At 33.0% G+C, this 25,540-nt stretch overlaps 5 protein-coding genes and 2 pseudogenes across 7 annotated transcripts, besides 9 other annotated features; 2 read left to right on the top strand and 5 right to left on the bottom strand.

Annotated features, from left to right (window-relative positions):
* Nucleotides 1-10,972: 10,972 nt before the first annotated feature.
* Nucleotides 10,973-11,407, bottom strand: TVAGG3_0334240 (uncharacterized protein; the record flags this gene model as incomplete). Its single annotated transcript, XM_001318112.1, has 1 exon — nucleotides 10,973-11,407. The coding sequence occupies one exon, from the start codon at nucleotides 11,405-11,407 to the stop codon at nucleotides 10,973-10,975; it is 435 nt and encodes a 144-aa protein (XP_001318147.1).
* Nucleotides 11,408-11,825: 418 nt separating this feature from the next.
* On the top strand, nucleotides 11,826-12,446 carry TVAGG3_0334250 (integrase catalytic region-containing protein; the record flags this gene model as incomplete). The annotated part of the gene is made up of 1 exon (XM_051230581.1): nucleotides 11,826-12,446. The coding sequence occupies one exon, from the start codon at nucleotides 11,826-11,828 to the stop codon at nucleotides 12,444-12,446; it is 621 nt and encodes a 206-aa protein (XP_051100311.1).
* Nucleotides 12,447-13,045: 599 nt separating this feature from the next.
* Nucleotides 13,046-13,078: a terminal%2Cinverted (terminal inverted repeat of Banshee-A3 transposon ID:TVAGG3_0334260).
* Nucleotides 13,046-13,083: a mobile genetic element.
* Nucleotides 13,084-13,201: 118 nt separating this feature from the next.
* Nucleotides 13,202-14,881, top strand: TVAGG3_0334270 (bifunctional inhibitor/lipid-transfer protein/seed storage 2s albumin superfamily protein family; the record flags this gene model as incomplete). The annotated part of the gene is made up of 1 exon (XM_001318113.1): nucleotides 13,202-14,881. One exon carries the CDS (start codon nucleotides 13,202-13,204, stop codon nucleotides 14,879-14,881), a length of 1,680 nt encoding a protein of 559 aa, XP_001318148.1.
* A 981-nt stretch (nucleotides 14,882-15,862) lies between these two features.
* Nucleotides 15,863-15,899: a mobile genetic element.
* Nucleotides 15,863-15,899: a terminal%2Cinverted (terminal inverted repeat of Banshee-A3 transposon ID:TVAGG3_0334280).
* Nucleotides 15,900-17,078: 1,179 nt separating this feature from the next.
* Nucleotides 17,079-17,116: a mobile genetic element.
* Nucleotides 17,079-17,116: a terminal%2Cinverted (terminal inverted repeat of Banshee-A3 transposon ID:TVAGG3_0334290).
* Nucleotides 17,117-17,558: 442 nt separating this feature from the next.
* Nucleotides 17,559-18,208: a mobile genetic element.
* A 673-nt stretch (nucleotides 18,209-18,881) lies between these two features.
* Nucleotides 18,882-18,994: a terminal%2Cinverted (terminal inverted repeat of Maverick-1B transposon ID:TVAGG3_0334310).
* Nucleotides 18,882-25,540: part of a mobile genetic element that runs on past the window's edge.
* TVAGG3_0334320 (uncharacterized protein) lies at nucleotides 18,995-19,315 on the bottom strand (the record flags this gene model as incomplete). Its single annotated transcript, XM_001318114.1, has 1 exon — nucleotides 18,995-19,315. One exon carries the CDS (start codon nucleotides 19,313-19,315, stop codon nucleotides 18,995-18,997), a length of 321 nt encoding a protein of 106 aa, XP_001318149.1.
* Nucleotides 19,733-20,172, bottom strand: TVAGG3_0334330 (annotated as a pseudogene). Its single transcript has one exon. A coding segment is annotated over exon 1 (440 nt).
* Nucleotides 20,203-21,777, bottom strand: TVAGG3_0334340 (uncharacterized protein; the record flags this gene model as incomplete). Its single annotated transcript, XM_051230582.1, has 1 exon — nucleotides 20,203-21,777. The coding sequence occupies one exon, from the start codon at nucleotides 21,775-21,777 to the stop codon at nucleotides 20,203-20,205; it is 1,575 nt and encodes a 524-aa protein (XP_051100312.1).
* Nucleotides 21,805-23,754, bottom strand: TVAGG3_0334350 (annotated as a pseudogene). The gene has a single exon. A coding segment is annotated over exon 1 (1,950 nt).

A 25,540-nucleotide genomic window follows, 5' to 3' on the forward strand; every position in this document is an offset into this window, starting at 1 on the left:
AACATGAACGTATATGATTTGTCGAAACTTCTTCATCGTAATGAGTGTATATGCTTTGTCAAACATGAGCGTATATGTTTTGTCATAACTTCTTCATCGTAAATGTTTTGTCGAAACTTCATCGTAATGAACGTATATGTTTTGTCAAACATGAGTGTAAATGAATGTGTCGAAACTTCTTCATCGTAATGAGTGTAAATGAATGTGTCATAACTTCTTCATCGTAATGAGTGTAAATGAATGTGTCAAAACTTCTTCATCGTAAATGAACGTAAATGAATGTGTCAAAACTTCTTCATCGTAAATGAATGTGTCAAACATGAACGTAAATGTTTTGTCATAACTTCTTCATCATAATGAGCGTAAATGAATGTGTCAAAACTTCTTCATCGTAATGAGTGTAAATGATTTGTCATAACTTCTTCATCGTAAATGTTTTGTCGAAACTTCATCGTAATGAACGTAAATGTTTTGTCAAACATGAACGTAAATGTTTTGTCATAACTTCTTCATCGTAATGAGTGTAAATGAATGTGTCATAACTTCTTCATCGTAATGAGTGTAAATGAATGTGTCATAACTTCTTCATCGTAATGAGTGTAAATGAATGTGTCAAAACTTCTTCATCGTAAATGAATGTGTCAAACATGAACGTAAATGTTTTGTCATAACTTCTTCATCGTAATGAACGTAAATGAATGTGTCAAAACTTCTTCATCGTAATGAGTGTAAATGATTTGTCATGACTTCTTCATCGTAATGAGTGTAAATGAATGTGTCAAACATGAACGTAAATGTTTTGTCAAACATGAACGTAAATGTTTTGTCAAACATGAACGTAAATGTTTTGTCGAAACTTCTTCATCGTAAATGAATTGTCAAACATGAACGTAAATGAATTGTCAAACATGAACGTAAATGAATTGTCAAACATGAACGTATATGTTTTGTCGAAACTTCTTCATCGTATATGCTTTGTCAAACATGAACGTAAATGAATTTTCATGACTTCTTCATCGTAATGAGTGTAAATGTTTTGTCGAAACTTCATCGTAAATGACTTTGTCGAAACTTCTTCATCGTAATGAGTGTAAATGATCCAAAAATAATGTTTAGGTGAAGAGGTGAGATCTAACACATTTTCTAACATGTTTTCTCACCTCAGCCGCTAAGCGGCGAGACCCAAAGGGTCTTGAATTTTCATGACTTCTTCATCGTAATGAACGTAAATGATTTGTTGAAACTTCATCGTAATGAGCGTATATGTTTTGTCATGATTTCTTCATCGTATATGCTTTGTCAAACATGAACGTAAATGAATTTTCATGACTTCTTCATCGTTAATGCTATGTCAAACATGAACGTAAATGATCCAAAAATAATGTTTACGTTAATGGTTTCCGGTTATTCAATAATTAATTATTTTTGAAGAACTGAAGGAGTCACCAGGTCACCATGTGTCACTCGGTCATTTAACTTCTCTGAAAAAGTGTGACAACAGTCACTGTGTGACGAGACCTGAAGGTCTTGACATTTAGACGACAACACAGGAAATAAATGTTTACGTTAATGATTTCATCGTTAATGATTTGTCAAACATGAGTGTAAATGTTTTGTCATGACTTCTTCATCATAATGAGCGTAAATGTTTTGTCATGACTTCTTCATCATAATGAGCGTAAATGATCCAAAAATAATGTTTAGGTGAAGTGGTGAGATCTCACCTCTTTTCTCACCTATTTTCTCACCTCAGCCGCTAAGCGGCGAGACCCAAAGGGTCTTGAATTTTCATGACTTCTTCATCGTAATGAACGTAAATGAATGTGTCGAAACTTCTTCATCGTATATGTTTACGTTAATGGTTTCATCGTAAATGAACGTAAATGAATGTGTCAAACATGAACGTAAATGAATGTGTCGAAACTTTTCATCGTATATGTTTACGTTAATGGTTTCATCGTAATGAACGTAAATGAATGTGTCAAACATGAATGTAAATGAATGTGTCGAAACTTCTTCATCATAATGAGCGTAAATGATCCAAAAATAATGTTTAGGTGAAGTGGTGAGATCTCACCTCTTTTCTCACCTATTTTCTCACCTCTTGAATTTTCATGACTTCTTCATCGTAATGAACGTAAATGAATGTGTCGAAACTTCTTCATCGTATATGTTTACGTTAATGGTTTCATCGTAAATGAATGTGTCAAACATGAACGTAAATGATTTGTCAAACATGAGTGTAAATGACTTTGTCGAACATAAACGTTAATGGTTTCGGGTTATTCAATAATTAATTATTTTTGAAGAACTGAAGGGGTCACCAGGTCACCAGGTCACCAGGTCACCAGGTAAATGTACTTCTCTGAAAAAGTGTGACAACAGTCACTGTGTGACGAGACCTGAAGGTCTTGACATTTTGACGACAACACAGGAAATAATGTTTACGTTAATGATTTGTCAAACATGAGTGTAAATGTTTTGTCATGACTTCTTCATCGTAATGAGTGTAAATGAATTGTCAAACATGAGTGTAAATGATTTGTCAAACATGAGTGTAAATGACTTTGTCAAACATGAACGTAAATGATTTGTCAAACATGAGTGTAAATGACTTTGTCGAACATGAGTGTAAATGATCCAAAAATAATGTTTACGTTAATGAGCGTAAATGATTTGTCGAAACTTCATCGTATATGCTTTGTCAAACATGAGCGTAAATGATTTGTCGAAACTTCATCGTATATGCTTTGTCAAACATGAGCGTAAATGTTTTGTCATGATTTCATCGTATATGTTTTGTCAAACATGAACGTAAATGATTTGTCGAAACTTCTTCATCGTAATGAGCGTAAATGTTTTGTCATGACTTCTTCATCGTAATGAGCGTAAATGTTTTGTCATGATTTCATCGTATATGCTTTGTCAAACATGAGCGTATATGTTTGTCATAATTTCATCGTAATGAACGTATATGCTTTGTCAAGACTTCTTCATCGTAATGAGCGTAAATGTTTTGTCATGATTTCATCGTATATGCTTTGTCAAACATGAGCGTAAATGATTTGTCGAAACTTCTTCATCGTAATGAGTGTAAATGTTTTGTCATGACTTCTTCGTACATTTTTTGTCATGACTTCTTCATCGTAATGAACGTATATGCTTTGTCAAACATGAGCGTAAATGATTTGTCGAAACTTCATCGTATATGCTTTGTCAAACATGAGCGTAAATGATTTGTCGAAACTTCTTCATCGTAATGAGTGTAAATGTTTTGTCATGACTTCTTCGTACATTTTTTGTCATGACTTCTTCATCGTAATGAACGTATATGCTTTGTCAAACATGAGCGTAAATGATTTGTCGAAACTTCATCGTATATGCTTTGTCAAACATGAGCGTAAATGATTTGTCGAAACTTCTTCATCGTAATGAGTGTAAATGTTTTGTCATGACTTCTTCGTACATTTTTTGTCATGACTTCTTCATCGTAATGAACGTATATGCTTTGTCAAACATGAGCGTAAATGATTTGTCGAAACTTCATCGTATATGCTTTGTCAAACATGAACGTAAATGATTTGTCGAAACTTCTTCATCGTAATGAGTGTAAATGACCCAAAAATAATGTTTAGGTGAAGAGGTGAGATCTCACCCGTTTTTTCACCTGTTTTTTCACCCTCATGTTTTATCATGATTTCATCGTAAATGTTTTGTCATGACTTCATCGTAAATGATTTGTCGAAACTTCTTCATCGTAATGAGTGTAAATGTTTTGTCAAACATGAACGTATATGTTTTGTCATGATTTCTTCATCGTAATGAACGTATATGCTTTGTCAAACATGAGCGTAAATGATTTGTCGAAACTTCATCGTAAATGTTTTGTCAAACATGAGTGTAAATGACTTTGTCAAACATGAACGTAAATGATTTGTCAAACATGAGTGTAAATGACTTTGTCGAACATGAGTGTAAATGATCCAAAAATAATGTTTACGTTAATGAGCGTAAATGATTTGTCGAAACTTCATCGTATATGCTTTGTCAAACATGAGCGTAAATGATTTGTCGAAACTTCATCGTATATGCTTTGTCAAACATGAGCGTAAATGTTTTGTCATGATTTCATCGTATATGTTTTGTCAAACATGAACGTAAATGATTTGTCGAAACTTCTTCATCGTAATGAGCGTAAATGTTTTGTCATGACTTCTTCATCGTAATGAGCGTAAATGTTTTGTCATGATTTCATCGTATATGCTTTGTCAAACATGAGCGTATATGTTTTGTCATAATTTCATCGTAATGAACGTATATGCTTTGTCAAGACTTCTTCATCGTAATGAGCGTAAATGTTTTGTCATGATTTCATCGTATATGCTTTGTCAAACATGAGCGTAAATGATTTGTCGAAACTTCTTCATCGTAATGAGTGTAAATGTTTTGTCATGACTTCTTCGTACATTTTTTGTCATGACTTCTTCATCGTAATGAACGTATATGCTTTGTCAAACATGAGCGTAAATGATTTGTCGAAACTTCATCGTATATGCTTTGTCAAACATGAGCGTAAATGATTTGTCGAAACTTCTTCATCGTAATGAGTGTAAATGTTTTGTCATGACTTCTTCGTACATTTTTTGTCATGACTTCTTCATCGTAATGAACGTATATGCTTTGTCAAACATGAGCGTAAATGATTTGTCGAAACTTCATCGTATATGCTTTGTCAAACATGAACGTAAATGATTTGTCGAAACTTCTTCATCGTAATGAGTGTAAATGACCCAAAAATAATGTTTAGGTGAAGAGGTGAGATCTCACCCGTTTTTTCACCTGTTTTTTCACCCTCATGTTTTATCATGATTTCATCGTAAATGTTTTGTCATGACTTCATCGTAAATGATTTGTCGAAACTTCTTCATCGTAATGAGTGTAAATGTTTTGTCAAACATGAACGTATATGTTTTGTCATGATTTCTTCATCGTAATGAACGTATATGCTTTGTCAAACATGAGCGTAAATGATTTGTCGAAACTTCATCGTAAATGTTTTGTCAAACATGAACGTAAATGATTTGTCGAAACTTCTTCATCGTAATGAGCGTAAATGTTTTGTCATGATTTCATTGTATATGTTTTGTCATGATTTCTTCGTATATGCTTTGTCAAGACTTCATCGTAATGAGCGTAAATCAGACAAAAATATATTTTAGGTGAAGTGGTGAGATCTCACCTCTTTTCTCACCTCTTTTCTCACCTCAGCCGCTAAGCGGCGAGACCCAAAGGGTCTTGAATTTTCATGATTTCTTCATCGTAATGAGCGTATATGTTTTGTCATGATTTCATCGTACATTTTTTGTCATGATTTCTTCGTATATGTTTTGTCATGACTTCTTCGTATATGTTTTGTCATGATTTCTTCATCGTAATGAGCGTAAATGATCCAAAAATAATGTTTATGTTAGAATGTTAGATCTAACACCTTTTCTAACATGTTTTCTAACATGGAGGATTTCATCTGATATACACATTCTTCCCTAAACATTATTTTAGTTAAAGTCCATCAAATATTTTTAGGATACTTTCACCAAATAATGTGTATATCAGATGAAACAGTAAAGTATTATATCTATTAAATCGTCTATGATGTAAATTGTGTATAGAATGAAATGAAGGAAGAATGTGTATATCAGATGAAACAGTAAAGTATTATATCTATTAAATCGTCTATGATGTAAATTGTGTATAGAATGAAATGAAGGAAGAATGTGTATATCAGATGAAATCCTCCATGTTAGAAAACATGTTAGAAAAGGTGTTAGATCTAACATTCTAACATAAACATTATTTTTGGATCATTTACGCTCATTACGATGAAGAAATCATGACAAAACATATACGAAGAAATCATGACAAAAAATGTACGATGAAATCATGACAAAACATATACGCTCATTACGATGAAGAAATCATGAAAATTCAAGACCCTTTGGGTCTCGCCGCTTAGCGGCTGAGGTGAGAAAAGAGGTGAGAAAAGAGGTGAGATCTCACCACTTCACCTAAAATATATTTTTGTCTGATTTACGCTCATTACGATGAAGTCTTGACAAAGCATATACGAAGAAATCATGACAAAACATATACAATGAAATCATGACAAAACATTTACGCTCATTACGATGAAGAAGTTTCGACAAATCATTTACGTTCATGTTTGACAAAACATTTACGATGAAGTTTCGACAAATCATTTACGCTCATGTTTGACAAAGCATATACGTTCATTACGATGAAGAAATCATGACAAAACATATACGTTCATGTTTGACAAAACATTTACACTCATTACGATGAAGAAGTTTCGACAAATCATTTACGATGAAGTCATGACAAAACATTTACGATGAAATCATGATAAAACATGAGGGTGAAAAAACAGGTGAAAAACGGGTGAGATCTCACCTCTTCACCTAAACATTATTTTTGGGTCATTTACACTCATTACGATGAAGAAGTTTCGACAAATCATTTACGTTCATGTTTGACAAAGCATATACGATGAAGTTTCGACAAATCATTTACGCTCATGTTTGACAAAGCATATACGTTCATTACGATGAAGAAGTCATGACAAAAAATGTACGAAGAAGTCATGACAAAACATTTACACTCATTACGATGAAGAAGTTTCGACAAATCATTTACGCTCATGTTTGACAAAGCATATACGATGAAGTTTCGACAAATCATTTACGCTCATGTTTGACAAAGCATATACGTTCATTACGATGAAGAAGTCATGACAAAAAATGTACGAAGAAGTCATGACAAAACATTTACACTCATTACGATGAAGAAGTTTCGACAAATCATTTACGCTCATGTTTGACAAAGCATATACGATGAAATCATGACAAAACATTTACGCTCATTACGATGAAGAAGTCTTGACAAAGCATATACGTTCATTACGATGAAATTATGACAAAACATATACGCTCATGTTTGACAAAGCATATACGATGAAATCATGACAAAACATTTACGCTCATTACGATGAAGAAGTCATGACAAAACATTTACGCTCATTACGATGAAGAAGTTTCGACAAATCATTTACGTTCATGTTTGACAAAACATATACGATGAAATCATGACAAAACATTTACGCTCATGTTTGACAAAGCATATACGATGAAGTTTCGACAAATCATTTACGCTCATGTTTGACAAAGCATATACGATGAAGTTTCGACAAATCATTTACGCTCATTAACGTAAACATTATTTTTGGATCATTTACACTCATGTTCGACAAAGTCATTTACACTCATGTTTGACAAATCATTTACGTTCATGTTTGACAAAGTCATTTACACTCATGTTTGACAAATCATTTACACTCATGTTTGACAATTCATTTACACTCATTACGATGAAGAAGTCATGACAAAACATTTACACTCATGTTTGACAAATCATTAACGTAAACATTATTTCCTGTGTTGTCGTCAAAATGTCAAGACCTTCAGGTCTCGTCACACAGTGACTGTTGTCACACTTTTTCAGAGAAGTACATTTACCTGGTGACCTGGTGACCTGGTGACCTGGTGACCCCTTCAGTTCTTCAAAAATAATTAATTATTGAATAACCCGAAACCATTAACGTTTATGTTCGACAAAGTCATTTACACTCATGTTTGACAAATCATTTACGTTCATGTTTGACACATTCATTTACGATGAAACCATTAACGTAAACATATACGATGAAGAAGTTTCGACACATTCATTTACGTTCATTACGATGAAGAAGTCATGAAAATTCAAGAGGTGAGAAAATAGGTGAGAAAAGAGGTGAGATCTCACCACTTCACCTAAACATTATTTTTGGATCATTTACGCTCATTATGATGAAGAAGTTTCGACACATTCATTTACATTCATGTTTGACACATTCATTTACGTTCATTACGATGAAACCATTAACGTAAACATATACGATGAAGAAGTTTCGACACATTCATTTACGTTCATGTTTGACACATTCATTTACGTTCATTTACGATGAAACCATTAACGTAAACATATACGATGAAGAAGTTTCGACACATTCATTTACGTTCATTACGATGAAGAAGTCATGAAAATTCAAGACCCTTTGGGTCTCGCCGCTTAGCGGCTGAGGTGAGAAAATAGGTGAGAAAAGAGGTGAGATCTCACCACTTCACCTAAACATTATTTTTGGATCATTTACGCTCATTATGATGAAGAAGTCATGACAAAACATTTACGCTCATTATGATGAAGAAGTCATGACAAAACATTTACACTCATGTTTGACAAATCATTAACGATGAAATCATTAACGTAAACATTTATTTCCTGTGTTGTCGTCTAAATGTCAAGACCTTCAGGTCTCGTCACACAGTGACTGTTGTCACACTTTTTCAGAGAAGTTAAATGACCGAGTGACACATGGTGACCTGGTGACTCCTTCAGTTCTTCAAAAATAATTAATTATTGAATAACCGGAAACCATTAACGTAAACATTATTTTTGGATCATTTACGTTCATGTTTGACATAGCATTAACGATGAAGAAGTCATGAAAATTCATTTACGTTCATGTTTGACAAAGCATATACGATGAAGAAATCATGACAAAACATATACGCTCATTACGATGAAGTTTCAACAAATCATTTACGTTCATTACGATGAAGAAGTCATGAAAATTCAAGACCCTTTGGGTCTCGCCGCTTAGCGGCTGAGGTGAGAAAACATGTTAGAAAATGTGTTAGATCTCACCTCTTCACCTAAACATTATTTTTGGATCATTTACACTCATTACGATGAAGAAGTTTCGACAAAGTCATTTACGATGAAGTTTCGACAAAACATTTACACTCATTACGATGAAGAAGTCATGAAAATTCATTTACGTTCATGTTTGACAAAGCATATACGATGAAGAAGTTTCGACAAAACATATACGTTCATGTTTGACAATTCATTTACGTTCATGTTTGACAATTCATTTACGTTCATGTTTGACAATTCATTTACGATGAAGAAGTTTCGACAAAACATTTACGTTCATGTTTGACAAAACATTTACGTTCATGTTTGACAAAACATTTACGTTCATGTTTGACACATTCATTTACACTCATTACGATGAAGAAGTCATGACAAATCATTTACACTCATTACGATGAAGAAGTTTTGACACATTCATTTACGTTCATTACGATGAAGAAGTTATGACAAAACATTTACGTTCATGTTTGACACATTCATTTACGATGAAGAAGTTTTGACACATTCATTTACACTCATTACGATGAAGAAGTTATGACACATTCATTTACACTCATTACGATGAAGAAGTTATGACACATTCATTTACACTCATTACGATGAAGAAGTTATGACAAAACATTTACGTTCATGTTTGACAAAACATTTACGTTCATTACGATGAAGTTTCGACAAAACATTTACGATGAAGAAGTTATGACAAATCATTTACACTCATTACGATGAAGAAGTTTTGACACATTCATTTACGCTCATTATGATGAAATAGTTCATGAGAACAGTGAGGAGGTCATACATGAGAACAATGATGAAATAGTTCACGATGTCGTTCGTGAAGAAGCCATTGCAACAAAGAATGAGATAAAGGATTTCATAAAACTTAACAAGGAGGAGTTTAAAGAAGGCTATGAAGTGAAAAGATGTGAAGAAGATTTCTTGGCGTATTTGAAGAAAAAGAGACTAAAGCCAATGTCTCAAAATAAGTTTCAATCGATGTTTGAAAAGAAACGTTTGAGCTATGGTGGTGTAAGAAGCACATATTACTTTGTTAAGAAGTGAGGACATTTATTTTTGTCGTTAGTGTTGGAGTTTGTGTTTGTTGTTAGTGTTTGTCATTTGTGCTGAAGTTAGTACTTGATGTTAGTGTTGGAGTTTGTATTTGTCATTTGTGTTGAGGTTAGTACTTGATGTTAGTGTTGGAGTTTGTGTTTGTTGTTAGTGAGAGAATAAATTAAATCATGAACTTTGCCATGGTCTCTGTCCCTAGTAGTTTTCATTAAGTTCTGGAAATAATGAAAGTCATAAACTTTGCCATGGTCTCTGTCCCTAGTAGTTTTCATTATCTCACAGAATTAATGAAAGTCATACTTTCTATCAGATGAAGCATGCAGATGAACATAATGAAAGTTAGTGAGTTTGCCACGAGTTATGAATAAAATATTGGCATATTAGATGAGATAGCTGATGAAATAGATGAAGATAAATTAAATCTTGGACTTTGCCACACTCTGTCCCTAGTTCCTCAAAATCCTTGACAACGTTGCTTAGAAATTTTGGTTCAAAACCTCATCTGATTATAATCTGTTATGCTACCTGTTAAGTTTCGCGAGATTATAAATGTCATGGAGTTATATAAAAAGGAGGGACAGCTAGGGACACTGGAAGTACTTGTAAGGCTATCTGTTAAGATTGCATGAAATACTAAAAAGTCATGAAATCCATTATCGCTGTGCTAGCTTCACCTTAGAGTAAAATGACAAATAAAGTCACTGAAGCAATGAAACAAAAGTTTTTGGTAGAATACCTTAAATCAGGAACTATTCCAGAAGGTTTTTACATTCATACTATGAAAGATGGTAGAGTTCAGTTTAGAAAGATAAAGCAACCATTAGATAAAGAAGGAATTTTGAGAAAGATTAAATTACATGAAGACAACATTGCTGAACTTAAGAAGAAGTTAGAAGAGTTGGATAAAGGAAGAGAGTTATAAAGTAATGAATTCAAGTGGGTGAAAAAACAGGTGAAAAAAGAGGTGAGATCTCACCACTTCACCTAAATTTATTTTTGTGCTATGTTTTCATACGTGTGGGAGTGGTGAGATCATTAATTTTTAAATAAATGTGGGAACAAAAATATAACATTTCTACTCAGCAGGAATGAGACCCTTACTGACTATGTATTCGTTTAATGCTTGATGAAAACAATGGTACATATTATCGTATGGGTATACACAGCGTCTGTTTCCATCGTCGTCGTATATGTAGAGCTCAAATCCGGTCCAACCTTCTTTTGTACAATATGTAGCTTTATTTAAGTATGCATTTATGTAGATAAGGCAATTTTCTTCATCGCTCCAGAAATAATTTTTGTTCTTTGTTGAAATAGTTTTCGTTCCTCTGCGACCATAAGGAATGTATGCAATGAACTTTGCGTCATAAGGGATTGTAATATATTCAGGGTTTCTTTCATCGTCAATGGGTCTGTCTTTGTTAAAATGCATGTTTCTCAGTTTTACTTGAGTTTTGAATAGTTCACGGAAACGTTCTGGGAAAGAGTCATAGTAAATGTAGTCGGACATGTCTTTGTAATGAAATAAAAAATTTTAAAAAAATAAAAATAAGGTTATTTTTTATTTAGTGAGGACGGTAGTGAAGTCATTAGTGAAGTCGTTAGTGAAGTCGTTTATGTGTCAGATGGTTTTGTAAATATTTAAGGTTATGTTGGTGTTTGTGTTTGTGTTGTAAAATATACGTTACTGGTTTCGTAAAGTGTCAAAACCGCTAAGTGGTGTATGGAGGCGCGCAGTGCCACAGTACCCAACTTAGGGATACTAACTTTTATTGATTAAAAGGTTTCAAAATATTGCTCAAAATCCCGATTGTGAGAAAGAAAAAGAAGAAATTGCAAAAGAATTTGAAAATATAGAAGATTTGACAAAAGATCAAATTTTTGACAATTTACAAAAAATAAAGCATCATCAAGTGGAAAAATTTATGATGGAATCAGGTTTATCTTCAAAAAGAGATTACAAACCAGCAGATCCACCTACCAAATATCGTGCCATATCAAAGAATTTGATATGGCACTGCGATATTCATTACCTTCACGGTAATGTTTCTTTTCCATTTTTTGCCATATTGGATGATATGACACGTAAAGTTCTCAAAACTAAATTATTGAAAAACAAGTCTTCCAACTCAACAGCGAAGGTTTTAAGAAAACTTTTAGAGGAGTTTATTCCTTACTGCATCTGGACCGATAACGGCGGTGAAAACCGCGGTGAATTCGGCCAGGTTATGCAGGAAAACGGAATAGTTTGGAAGCACACCTTGCCGTATATGCCAAGACAGAACGGCAAGGTGGAGCGCCTGTGGCCAAGCTTAGAAAAGTTTTTGCCAGACGAGTTGGATGATATTCAACAAATCAAGGACTCGGTTCAGCAGTTCATTGAAAAATACACCAATACACCACATTTATCTCTCGATATTAATCCAAAAACGAATAGTAATTACACTCCTAACGAATTATTCGAAGTTTCAAAATTTTGGTACGAGCCAGAAATGCAAAAATGGGAGTTATATATCAAAGACGAATGGGTCTTAGCAAAATTTGAATAATTATATCATTTTAAATGACTACTAAACAATTTTATTTATGATCAAATTTTATATATTTTTTTGGATCAAATCCATTTTAATAGAATTTATATACTATTCATCTATTAGTAAACACTACCGTATATTATTTTTTAAGCTATCTTATTTTTTGAACTTTTATTCAAATCTTTGGTCGCAAGAAGAATTGCATGATAAATAAAAACATTTAATCAAAGTCAATTTTATTTTTCATATTCAAATGGACTGAGTGTTAACATTTACATTTTTTGCTAATTGTCGTCAAAAATTAGGCGTAAAGCAAAAATTGATATTTCATATGGTTTTATGATAGATAAGCATTATATTCCCACTCATTATATTCGTAAATTTTGAAGTTTATCCTTCGCTTTTAAGATCATTGAATTTGATTTTTATATAAAATAGTTATATATTAGAAAATAATATGAGTTTATGTGATATTATTTTTCAGAAGATTTTGTGTACTTCTTCAAAATTTTATTTTTTTATTAAAAAGAATCTTTACAAAATATACATTTACTTTAATTAATATTTAAAAACGTGCTCTATCAAAAGTTCCAAAAATTCAATATTTTAGCTTTTCTGAGGTGTCACTTTTGATGAATTTCTGTTTACAACAATACTGCATCCGAATACGGAGGTGCGATATTCTTTTATTTAACTTCTGAAGTTTACATCGAGCTCGCTCTCTTTTCAATGATAACCGCTGCAGTTTCGCTGGCGGTGCAATTGGATTGATGAATGTCGACAGCTTCAAGCTTAATCGTTGCATCTTCTCATCAAACCTTGTTAACGCTGACCAACCGGACATTCATGTTCCATACAAAGCCCGAAAACAATTTGGCGAAAACATCGATCTCGGTTTCTCTAATAAGGTTACGCCAACAAGGTTTTTGGGCAGAGGTGGTGGTGCCATAGCCTTCTTCTCCAATGACAAGAAAGGCCACCTTATCAACGGAGCCCCAACAAATGAACAAAGAACCTTTGAATCCCACCACTGCTGTTTCTATAAGGACTCATCAGCTATCACAGGCCAGACATTTGGATCGGGCGCAGCACATGAGATGTTATTAGACGGATACATCAATTATTTGTCTTATGACGATTACATTGGTAACTTTAACCCAAGTGAGTTACCTTCTCAATATGTATCACAGACATCCCGTAACTGGCCTGAAACAGCAACAACGATGAAGTTCCTTGCAAACAGATTTGAATCAGACCCAACAAAGCTTGATCTTTGCGTCGGATTCACAGATAACACTAACACATACACAGAGTCCATTAACTACACCTTCGCTTCAGCCTCCAATGATCTTACTGAGTCATCAACAAGCAGCATTCCAACTCCATCAGCTTACAGTTATGTTGCTACACCAATTACAGTCCTTCCAAGACCAACAGATGCAAGAATTACATATACAACTGCTAAGGCCAAAGTAGAATCACCATCCAGCTACTTCAAGCCATCTTTCATTTCCTTTGTTATTCCACCGCCAACACCAGTACAAACAGTTGCATCCACACCACACAGTACTCCTTATTTCACTGTATTCAGTACTGCACACAGCACTCCTCACAGTACTCCATTCAACACTGTCTTTTCCACTGCATCTAAAACTGCTTTTGAAACACCATTCAGCACAGCACATTCTACAGCTCATTCGACACCACATTCTACACCACACTCCACAGCACATAAGACACCGTTTAGTACTGCTCATTCTACACCACATTCCACTCCATTCAGTACTGCACATTCTACACCTCATTCTACAGCTCATTCCACTCCTCATTCTACTCCATATTCAACAGCACATGATACTCCATTTAGTACTGCACATTCTACTCCACACATTACTCCATTCAGTACAGTACATTCGACACCATTTATTACTGCATTCGAAACACCTGTTGAAACTGTTCATTCTACTGCACATGATACTCCTGTTGAAACTGTCTTTTCAACACCGTTTGTTACATTTGATGAAACACCATATAGAACACCAGACACTACACCAGCTGAAACAGCTGATAATAAGAAGGCTGAAGGAGGAAACACAGATAAAAACGATAGTCCTAAGAAACGTAACTGGTTACCAATCATTTTAGGTATTGTCGGTGCTCTTCTTTTGATCGGATCAATTATCTTCTTCGTTCTCTGGAAGAGAAAGAAAGATGACAGCAGCCAAGAAATTTCAGATAGTTCTATGCCAAATGTAGAAGAAGCAGAAAAGATGGAAACTTATATCAGCTCTGCTGTCACAATCACAAATGACAACCCACTTTGGATCAGTGGTTCTACAATGGAGGATCCATTCCAAGGAGATTTCGAAGAGAGAGAATGTCCAGAATCATTCCTTGAACCTTCACATCTATTGGCTGTCGAACCATCAAAGTTCCCAGTAGAATTCTAATTGAATATCGTTTTATTTATTTTTTTATGCGGCAAAATAAAAATTTTTTATGGTTTTTATTGTTCATCAAAGTCAAAATCATTTTTTTCAAAAAAAAAATACACGAGAATGCAGATTCAAAATAATTGATCTAACGTTATTTATGGAGCTGTTAAGCATAATATTGTTAAAAAACAATAATTTATTGATCGAAACTGTTATTGAAAGGCACAATCACTTCCTTCCAACCAAAACATTGTCCTGAAACTCTGGCCAGAGACTATACATAGCGTGTATATGTAGATGTTTGAGTTTGGAGAAAATTGGCTAATACAATCTTGAGTTATATTATCCTCACGAATTATCTACAGAATTCACTTACATATCGACACGAGATGATTCAGTACAAGAAGTAGATCAGTTTTCTATCATAAAATGAATCATATATCAAAATAATACAGTAAAATTGATACAATTTACAATATTGTTATAAAATTGAAGCTTACGATATTATGAACTTTATAACATGCATATCAGAGATCTCATATGTTAACTACAATTTTATAATTACGTTTTTAATCTTCTAAATTGAAGATATATTAGACTAAAAACTTGATTTATACTCTTTTTATCAGAATGTTTTATTGATTTAGCTTACGTTTATTCACAATCCAATACATTTGTTTCAAAATTACGTATTTTTTAGATTGATATTTGTGTATGAAATTATACTTTAAAATTGACCGTCAAATTCATCATATCATATGATAGGAAATAAAAGTTTGGTTCTCATCTTGTTCTATTTCACAGTTGAAAATTCAAAAAAAAATCGAAAAAAGAAAAATAATTATCAAATATTTCATTTTTCACCAGGAAAAATAGATTTTGAATATTTTTTCGAAAACCAAGATGAAGTATTATTGTCCAAACTTTGAATTTGAATCCTTTCCAAGTGCAAAAAACCAATAATTTTTGATTCCCATATTAAATATTTTTATTCTGTAATAAACAGAAATTCATCAAAAGTGACAGCTCTCAATTTTTTGACATTTGTAAATTCTAAATTGAATGAGAAAAATGAAATAATACTAAGCATAATACAATATTCTAGATTTAATTATAATTAGGAAAAAGTTAGTTTTGAGAGTACTTTTCATAGGCATATAGAATGAAATCTTCTGAAAAATAATATCACATAAACTCATATTATTTTCTAATATATAACTATTTTATATAAAAATCAAATTCAATGATCTTAAAAGCGAAGGATAAACCTCAAAATTTACGAATATAATGAGTGGGAATATAATGCTTATCTATCATAAAACCATATGAAATATCAATTTTTGCTTTACGCCTAATTTTTGACGACAATTAGCAAAAAATTGTTAAATGTTAACACTCAGTCCATTTGAATATGAAAAATAAAATTGACTTTGATTAAATGTTTTTATTTATCATGCAATTCTTCTTGCGACCAAAGATTTGAATAAAAGTTCAAAAAATAAGATAGCTTAAAAAATAATATACGGTAGTGTTTACTAATAGATGAATAGTATATAAATTCTATTAAAATGGATTTGATCCAAAAAAATATATAAAATTTGATCATAAATAAAATCGTTTTAAATTACTTCTTCATTTAAATTATAACAATTATTTTTGGTTTTATATTTTTTTGGATCAAATCCATTTTAATAGAATTTATATACTATTCATCTATTAGTAAACACTACCGTATATTATTTTTTAAGCTATCTTATTTTTTGAACTTTTATTCAAATCTTTGGTCGCAAGAAGAATTGCATGATAAATAAAAACATTTAATCAAAGTCAATTTTATTTTTCATATTCAAATGGACTGAGTGTTAACATTTAACATTTTTTGCTAATTGTCGTCAAAAATTAGGCGTAAAGCAAAAATTGATATTTCATATGGTTTTATGATAGATAAGCATTATATTCCCACTCATTATATTCGTAAATTTTGAGGTTTATCCTTCGCTTTTAAGATCATTGAATTTGATTTTTATATAAAATAGTTATATATTAGAAAATAATATGAGTTTATGTGATATTATTTTTCAGAAGATTTTGTGTACTTCTTCAAAATTTTATTTTTTTATTAAAAAGAATCTTTACAAAATATACATTTACTTTAATTAATATTTAAAAACGTGCTCTATCAAAAGTTCCAAAAATTCAATATTTTAGCTTTTCTAAGGTGTCACTTTTGATGAATTTCTGTTTACAACAATTCTTCAATAAAAAGCAAACAAGTGTTGCATGCTCAGTTCTGTCAACGATAGGAATTGAGGGGAAATTAATCGTCGAGGAAGTATGATTATGTAAAGTAAAAAAATGTTGTGGGATTTTTAATATTGTATATAATTTTATAATAAATTTTTGTGAGACATTTTAAGAAGCACATATAATTTTTTGAATTTAAAAATTAAAGTAGTGTTGAATGAATTTATTGATTAATTTAATACGGATATTTCTCAAAATTAATCAAAAATAGGTTTTCAGAGAACTTTTAAGATATCTTTTCAAAATGTCTTTTTGAAAATATATAAGTATTATATCAAATTGAAAAAAGGTATTTATCAAAATTCTAAATTCTTAATAAAAAATAACTTTTCAGAGGATTGTGATTTTGAAAGCATGAGTAATAAGTAAAAAATATCTACGATTTTAATGAGGGAATTGTTCCTTATGAGGTATACATTATAACTATATACCTCATAAGGAACAATTCCCTCTTGATAGCTGGGAAACTTTCTCTGAATAACTTATCATTTGGAGAAAGTTTCCCAGCTATCTATTAGAAACTAAAGGCTGTGAGGCACTAATATATAATCAGTGCCTCATAGCCTTTAGTTTCTTATTAAAAACGAGAAAACTTGTTCGAAATGATAAACAATTTCGAACAAGTTTTCTCGTTTTAAGGAGGGAATTGTTCCTTATGAGGTATACAGTATGAATATATACCTCATAAGGAACAATTCTTTCTTTAAATGGGAGAAACTTTGTCCGAATGTTAAACTATTCGGACAAAGTTTCTCCCATTTGTAGTGGAGATGGAAGGCTTTGAGGTATATTATATTAATATGTACCCCAAAGCCTTCCATCTCCACTTGAAAGTTCCAAAACTTTGGGTTAATGTCTTGCAATTAACCCAAAGTTTTGGAACTTTCTAGAAGGAATTGCAGGGTAAGAGGTATATATTCATACTATGTACCTCTTACCCTGCAATTCCTTCTTAAAATGGGAGAAACTTTGTCCGAATGTTAAACTATTCGGACAAAGTTTCTCCCATTTGTAGTGAAGATTGAAGGCTTTGAGGTATATTATATTAATATGTACCCCAAAGCCTTCCATCTTTATTGTACAATTTAAAAATTCAGGAAAAATGTAATAAGATTTTTATAAAAATTAACCGTTTATTCGTAATTGTGTATTCAATGGTTCGGTATTTCTTTGATTTCGAAGTGTCCATCAATCATAACTCTCCAAAATGGCGTTTCACCCTGTTTCCAATGTGGTGTCTCATTGTAACACTCTTCTGGAGTCATGGGGCGAAAACCATTTTTGGGAAGGGTTTTATGTGGTACTGAGTTGTAATTTTTCCTGAATTTATCAAGAAATTCTTGAATTTGTTTTGCATTTGAAGACCGGCCGACATTTCTTTCAAGAGACGGCCAGAGCCTTTCAATCTTGCCGTTCTGGCGCGGCATATGGGGGAGAGTGTGGCGGATTTGAATGTTGTTTCGCATGAGCCAATTATAAAATTGGCCCATATTCTCTCCCCCGTTGTCGGACCAGAAACAAAATGGCTTTTGATATAAGCCAATCGTTTCTTCGGCAACTCTTGTTGTAGATTCGGAAGATTTATTTGGCAAAATTTTTAAAGCCAACAAAAACCGAGATTTATCGTCTATTATACCATAAACAGGAGTTAGTATGGCTAAGTCGTGTACTGAGGCACTGCGCGCCTCCGTACACCACTTAACCTTAAATATTTACAAAACCGTTAACGTATATTTTACAACACAAACGACAACACTAACTTAACCTTAAATATTTACAAACCGCCAACCACTAACGACTTCATTAATGTAAAAATAAACGTTCTCACTTACAAAAGTATTGCAACTCCTCCCATTGCTGTGCTTCACATAACAGCTCATAATCTTCTGACTCACTTTCTTCTTCATATAGGTCAAAGTCACTGTCAAAATAAATGTTAGTAAGTTTTGACAAAGCTAATGAAACACGTTTACCGTTTGTATCGTATGCTTGTATAAACTTTCCATTCTTCATTCCTTCATAAACGCTCAAACTAACTTTACCCTTTCTCCCTCGTATCTGATAGAATGTATTTTCACGAGGAACGAAGAACAAATTCTTGAACTCATGACCGTTGTAGTTTGTTATCTCAATAGTTTTCGTCATTTATATAAAAATAAAATAAAAAATAAATGATATCACCACCCTCACACGTATGAAAACATAGCACAAAAATAATTTAGGTGAAGTGGTGAGATCTAACCTCTTTCTACCTCATTTCACCCTGTTGAATTCATTGCTTTATAACTCTCTTCCTTTCTCCAACTCTTCTAACTTCTTCTTAAGTTCAGCAATGTTGTCCTCATGAAGTTTAATCTTTCTCAAATTCCTTCTATCTAATGGTTGCTTTATCTTTCTAAACTGAACTCTACCATCCTTCATAGTATGAATGTAATAACCTTCTGGAATAGTTCCTGATTTAATGTATTCTACCAAAAACTTTTGTTTCATTGCTTCAGTGACTTTATTTGTCATTTCAATCAAATAAAAATTTTAATATTAAATAAAAATAACGTTATTTTTTCAGTAAGGAAACGCAGGAGTTTTACGATTTATTTGAGGAGTAGGTTCTGGTTTAAATGTTGGAGTCGGTTTAGGAGTTGACTTTTGAACAGGAGTTTGTACTTCCATAGGTTCAGGAGTCATTGAAGGTTTTGCTTGTGAAGGTGTTGGAGTTTGTTTAACTTCAGCTACTTCAGTATTATTTACAACATTTGCTTTATTTCTTTTCAACATCATAACTGCTCCTGCTGTAGCTAGCAAACCTAGTGGGAGACCATATTTATATAAGGACTTGACCAAATGCTATTTTTGACAGGAGCTGGTGGAACACCTAACCTTGGTGAGACTGCTCTTTGCCATTGTGCAGCTCGTAAGAAATATTCAATAGGTGCTCCATAATCGTTTGGTAAAGTTTGTTTCATAGATGGTGAAGGTTCACGAGAGCTTGATGAAGAACTCATTTATAAGCTTTAAAAATAAACGTTCATCCTTTATTCCTCACTGTCGTCCGTAGCTAAGTTATAGTCATCTAATCTTATTATTGGGATGCCATTAGCACGCACCTGAATGGCAAAGCAACAATCCCTCATAAATCCAATAAGTGGCTTTGGTACATTTTCAGTTGCTAGTTCAATAGGTCCTTTAACAGACAATTTGTATGTTATTGGAGCAGTAGATGTTTGACCTTGCTGGAAGCAAAAGTCCACTTCTGTTGGAAAACCACATAAGAAATGTGTGTTGTCATAGCTATCCCATTTATGTTCCACACTACCATCATCCACCAATGACCTCATAACATCTTCATTAAATCCTATCATATCATTGTTTGTATTGCAAGCGTTCGCAACCATTTCATAAAATACAGGTCCATATGATTTTTCAGGTTCTGCAGGCATATTTCCATAAGCTCCCATGGAAAGCTGAAGATATTTAAACTTAGGGTTCTCAAAATTAACATAATAGTTGTCTTTCTTTCTAAATAGTGCCCAAATACTTTTAACATTAATAGGCGTATAAGCTGCTGTAAATGTTGCACTTGAACTATCTGTATTCTTTGAGAATGAACCGTCCATAGGAATCCAATCCATAACTTTAACAGGAAAACATAAAGCCTCGTTTGTATAATGTTCTACAAGTTCTGTATAAATGTTAGGGTCTAAAGAGAATGACTTTGGATGAATGAAACATTCATTAAAATCCATCTTTGTTCGAAATAGTTGCTGGGTTACAGTTGTAATAGTAACTGTTCCACTAGCTTCTATTGCCTTCGTTATCATAGTGAATGGTTCATTCCATGGAACAAATTTATTTGTCGGTGGATTTGAATCTGAAGCAAATGCAACTTTAAGAGTTGGATTGAAAGCAATGATATCATTTACAGATATAGATGTGCATTGTAAGGCGTCGCTACTGAACTTTACTTTAAGCTGAATGTTACCAGCAAATGCAGGAATAAATCTTATAGCTTCTAATGGTAAAAACTTTCTAACAGGAATTCTTAAACGAAGCTTAAAATCAAATGATTTTCCTGCTGTAATTGGACCACTAACAATTTGTCCTGTTCTGCATGTTCCCGAATGACTCCATACATCTTCATGTCGAGTCTTTGAGAAAACATCTACTTTCTTTATTTGTTCGGTAGTTTGTGAGTTTGAAGTTATATATGCTTCTTCTCTTGCGTTGTCTTGAGAATATACGATACGACCATTTGCAAGGATTTGATATCCAGCAACTGCATAGAAAGCGTCATCGAAACCAATCCAAAATCCTGGTGGGTTTGTTTTATTGGAACCTGAACCAATTTCTTTATCTGCAATAAATTGACCTTCCATTTTATACGTAATGAATGTATTGTAAAGGTCCAACATATTTTCACCAGGAGGTGAGAGATTGAATGTTACCCATGTGTTATCTTTAGCAGTTCCAGGTTGTGATGGAATCTTTGCGTCAGAATATTTTCTATTAGTGTCACCAATTTGAACTGCATTGTCTATGATATCGAAATATGAGCGAATCTGATGAATATGCTCTGCTGGAGTAAATTCGTTTAGCTGTTCGTTCTGCATGTATTTACTTCGGATAAAAATATCTATTTACTTCATTATTCTCACTCTTCTTCTTGGCATTCGTGGTGGAAGTTGTTTCTTGACATTTTCAATGAACTGTACATTCTCTTTTGTCTCAACTTCTTTCACTGGTGGGTCAGGGTTCTTTGACTCGGTTTGTTTTTCAATGAAATTCACGAACTTTGCAATAAGCTCTTGGTTCGTTATTGAAAGTACATCTGGCTTCTTTTCTTCTGGTTCTATTGACTTTTCAGTTTGAACAGAAGGTTTTATATGGGCTTCGCCCTCTTGCCATACACCTTAATGTTGTCGCTCTCTGCATTCGCTAATGGAACCTTTCTTTTTCTTACGTATATTTTACCATCTTTACTCTGACTTACATAATAGAAAGGATGTTGTATTCCTCTGCGTCATTTAATATAATAGACTCTCGCTCTGATTTTGACAAGCTCATTTTACATCAGTTAAAGTTTTAATTTTATTTTTTATCTGCAGTCAAATGACTCAGACAAGTCATATGGACAAGACCCAAGGGTCATAGATGTTGAAGCATTGAAGAAAGAAATTCGCGAGCAAATTTTATCCGAACTGAAGGAACAAAAAAAGAACAAAAGCCAGAGAGACCAAAGAGAAAACTTAGTGAAAAACAACTAGCTGCATTAGCTGCTGGAAGACAGAAGAACCACGTTTGCTGGCGAAAAAAGCTAGAGAAGAAGCAAAAGCTAAAGAAGCTGAAGCAAAAGCTAAAGAAGCTGAAGCAAAGAAAGAGTAAATGGTTTATTTTTATCCGAATTAAATGTATAGACAAATACCTTTAACTGTTGCGTTCAGTAGTGAAAACCCTGACGTCAAAATAAAGGGAACAGAGTAACGTTTAAGTTTCCAACAGACTGGATTGTGAACATAAATGAAGAGAAGTACATTGGCATAACATCTATGTATATAACACGTGCTTTCAGAAAGGTTGACTTTATACTTCAAGTCGAGATAGAAAATGACGAACAGTCTTTAAGCGCCCAAAACATTCACATATACAAATACTTTAAAGACGATACAACATTGTTGCAATGTATGATTTCATTTAATGAGATGTTCGAGAAAAAGTTCAACATTGAAGTACAAACTTTACAGCCTTTACGTGAGTTTCTTGCACAACTGAAAGAAGAAGGTAGTCAGCCACAACTTATAGACTTTCATTATGAATTTAATGAAAATGAAGATGGAACTCATGACTGTCAGTGTTATATATTCACCATTCAATGAAGTCGCTAAAAAGAAAGAAAATCCATTACGTATAAGATTTCAAATCTCTGAACCAATGAAGACTTCAAGAATGTTTCAATTATGATGCAATGCTTCCGAGGAAAAATGAATTTTCAAAGATTGTAACACCTGGCATTTGGGATAGAAAGCAAGCTATATTATATTCAAACTTAAGTAAGGGAGTTGAAAATGAGTTCATTGGTCATACAAGAACTTCACCACTTCCTAACCCTAAATACTATAAATTAACTGGCTTCAATCGTGAGTTTTGGATAGACATGTTCTCCACTCATGACCATAACTGCCCAGTGTTCTTACCTCCAGACCATAAGGACAGTCTCTACATTGAAGCACAACTCTTAAACTCTACAATTGCTGTATTGTAAAATCTACGCTAGTTTTATTTTTATCACGAATGACCCCATTTCTGACAAAATTAAATGACCTCATTCATGACCTCATTGCTGACAAAAATAAATGACCTCAGAACTTCAACTTACGAATAAAGCTTGTTTTAGTCGTTATTGAGAAGTTAAACTTTTCAGCAAAGCAAGGACTAGAAGACTTACATAAGTCAAATCCAATCTCTTGACCATCATGAAGTGCTTTGTAAAGTTTCATTAAACTGAACTCAGAGTCTTTGTCATATGTTCCAACAGGTATGTGAATGTTCTTATCTTCATTGTAATAGCATTGTATAGCTTCAGGAAACATTTCATTAGCTGTTAAAGCAAGAACGTCTTGTTTTACACCTTTACAACGTGCATGAATGCAACTTCATTTAAATCATTCGTGAGTAAGTCTATGTAAGTCTTCTTTCCACAAAATATTGACTTGTATGCTAAACTTTGTTTTCCAGGTGTTATTTCTGCGAAGTCAGAATGAAACTGACCTAATGTTTTACCAATAAGTTCTCTACCGTATCTCTTCTTAAATTCTGCTAACAGTGGATGTCTTCATTGAAAATATGCATGTATAAAATATTTGAAGACCCATATCTTCAGCAGTACAGAATACTTCACACATTATTCTCTTCGACATAGACAGAATGTTAACACCAAGTGGACAGAAGTTAAAGTGTCTGCAAATGCTTTTCGTTAGCTTGAAAATAGTTTTATCTGAACCATCCAAACCTTCGAACTTCACTATATGGTTGTAGTTTCTGATGGCATATCTTATAGCATCTTTGTCATTTACTATGGTTATTTTTGACTCAATAGGAGATAGAATAGTTTTGCCATAAATACTGTTCAGAATGAGCTTTATATTTTCTTGCAAAGGATTTCCTTCTTTCTTATACTTTAACCTTAACTCAAACAACTTCTTTACTTCATCTCTTATTCTAATATCTCTGTTTCCATCGTAATAGTATCCTTGCAACACTTCACATTTGACACCTTGATATTTTATGAGGTCTTGTAATGTTATATGGTCAACATACATTAAACAGCAAGTGTTTGAACTTCTGGGAACGTTAAGTTCTGGATTTAGTTCAGGGTCACAAACTATTAAAGGAAAGTGTCTATGTATTCCAATCTCTGTTATCTTAATGAGAACAAAGAAGCCAGACATAAACTTTTCACCAATGGGTTCCTTTTGGTCGTCATCGAATAAATGTCTCATGAGATACTCTGTGCTTAACATTCTTTCTTCATACTTTGGAATACCTTCTAAAGTATAAAGTCTTGCTATAGCTGATGGATATAATGAAACAGCGTCGAAGTCAGCAATGAGTTTCTTTTCGCTCTTTTGTTTCATGTTATCTGACAGCATACATCTTCCACCTTGAATGCATCTCGAAATAAATTCTCTTGGTTTATTTGAGAGGTCATATAAATTTCCATTCGGGAAGTACACTCTGTTCTCAAATAATTTGTTAGCAATTGAACAAATACTAACGTAGTCATAAACGTTTAAATCAAATTCTTTCAATAAGTCATTGCGGAACTTTACAAAACCTTCTCTTAAAATTCTTACATCTTGTTTGCAATAAAATGTGCTATATTTTTCTAAGTCGAAGTGGTTTTCATCTATTCTGCAACCTTTGATGGAATCTATGTTTTTCATGAATGCATCTGCATCCTGGATAAACTTACATGCTTCAGAAATGACACCAGTTCTGTTGTCATTTGCTAACAAAACACTGCTGTAGTAGTTGTATGGAAATACTTCTTTCGGTCCTGTTTGTAAGTTAAACATAGCAGGAAATAGTTTAAGCTTCTTATTTATAACACTGTAAGAGTCTTTTATAATAATTGCCCTTCCTTTATATAAGCCAGTTATTTGCATTGTTCGTGAACCTTTAATGATGGGAGTTCCTTTCACTTCTGTCATGTGTCTTAAGATGAAGTTTATATCATACTGAGGTTATGGAAATATATTAAACTCTTGTCAGGAAGTCGCTCCAAAAATTCTGTTGCACAGTTCTGACCCCAATGCTTTCACTCACTGAACCATCTTCACTGTCATAACAGATGTTAAAAGCTTTATGAAAGCCATC

The sequence above is a fragment of the Trichomonas vaginalis genome, chromosome V (assembly GCF_026262505.1).
Source record: "Trichomonas vaginalis G3 chromosome V, whole genome shotgun sequence".
In the NCBI taxonomy this organism is placed as follows: Eukaryota; Parabasalia; order Trichomonadida; family Trichomonadidae; genus Trichomonas; species Trichomonas vaginalis.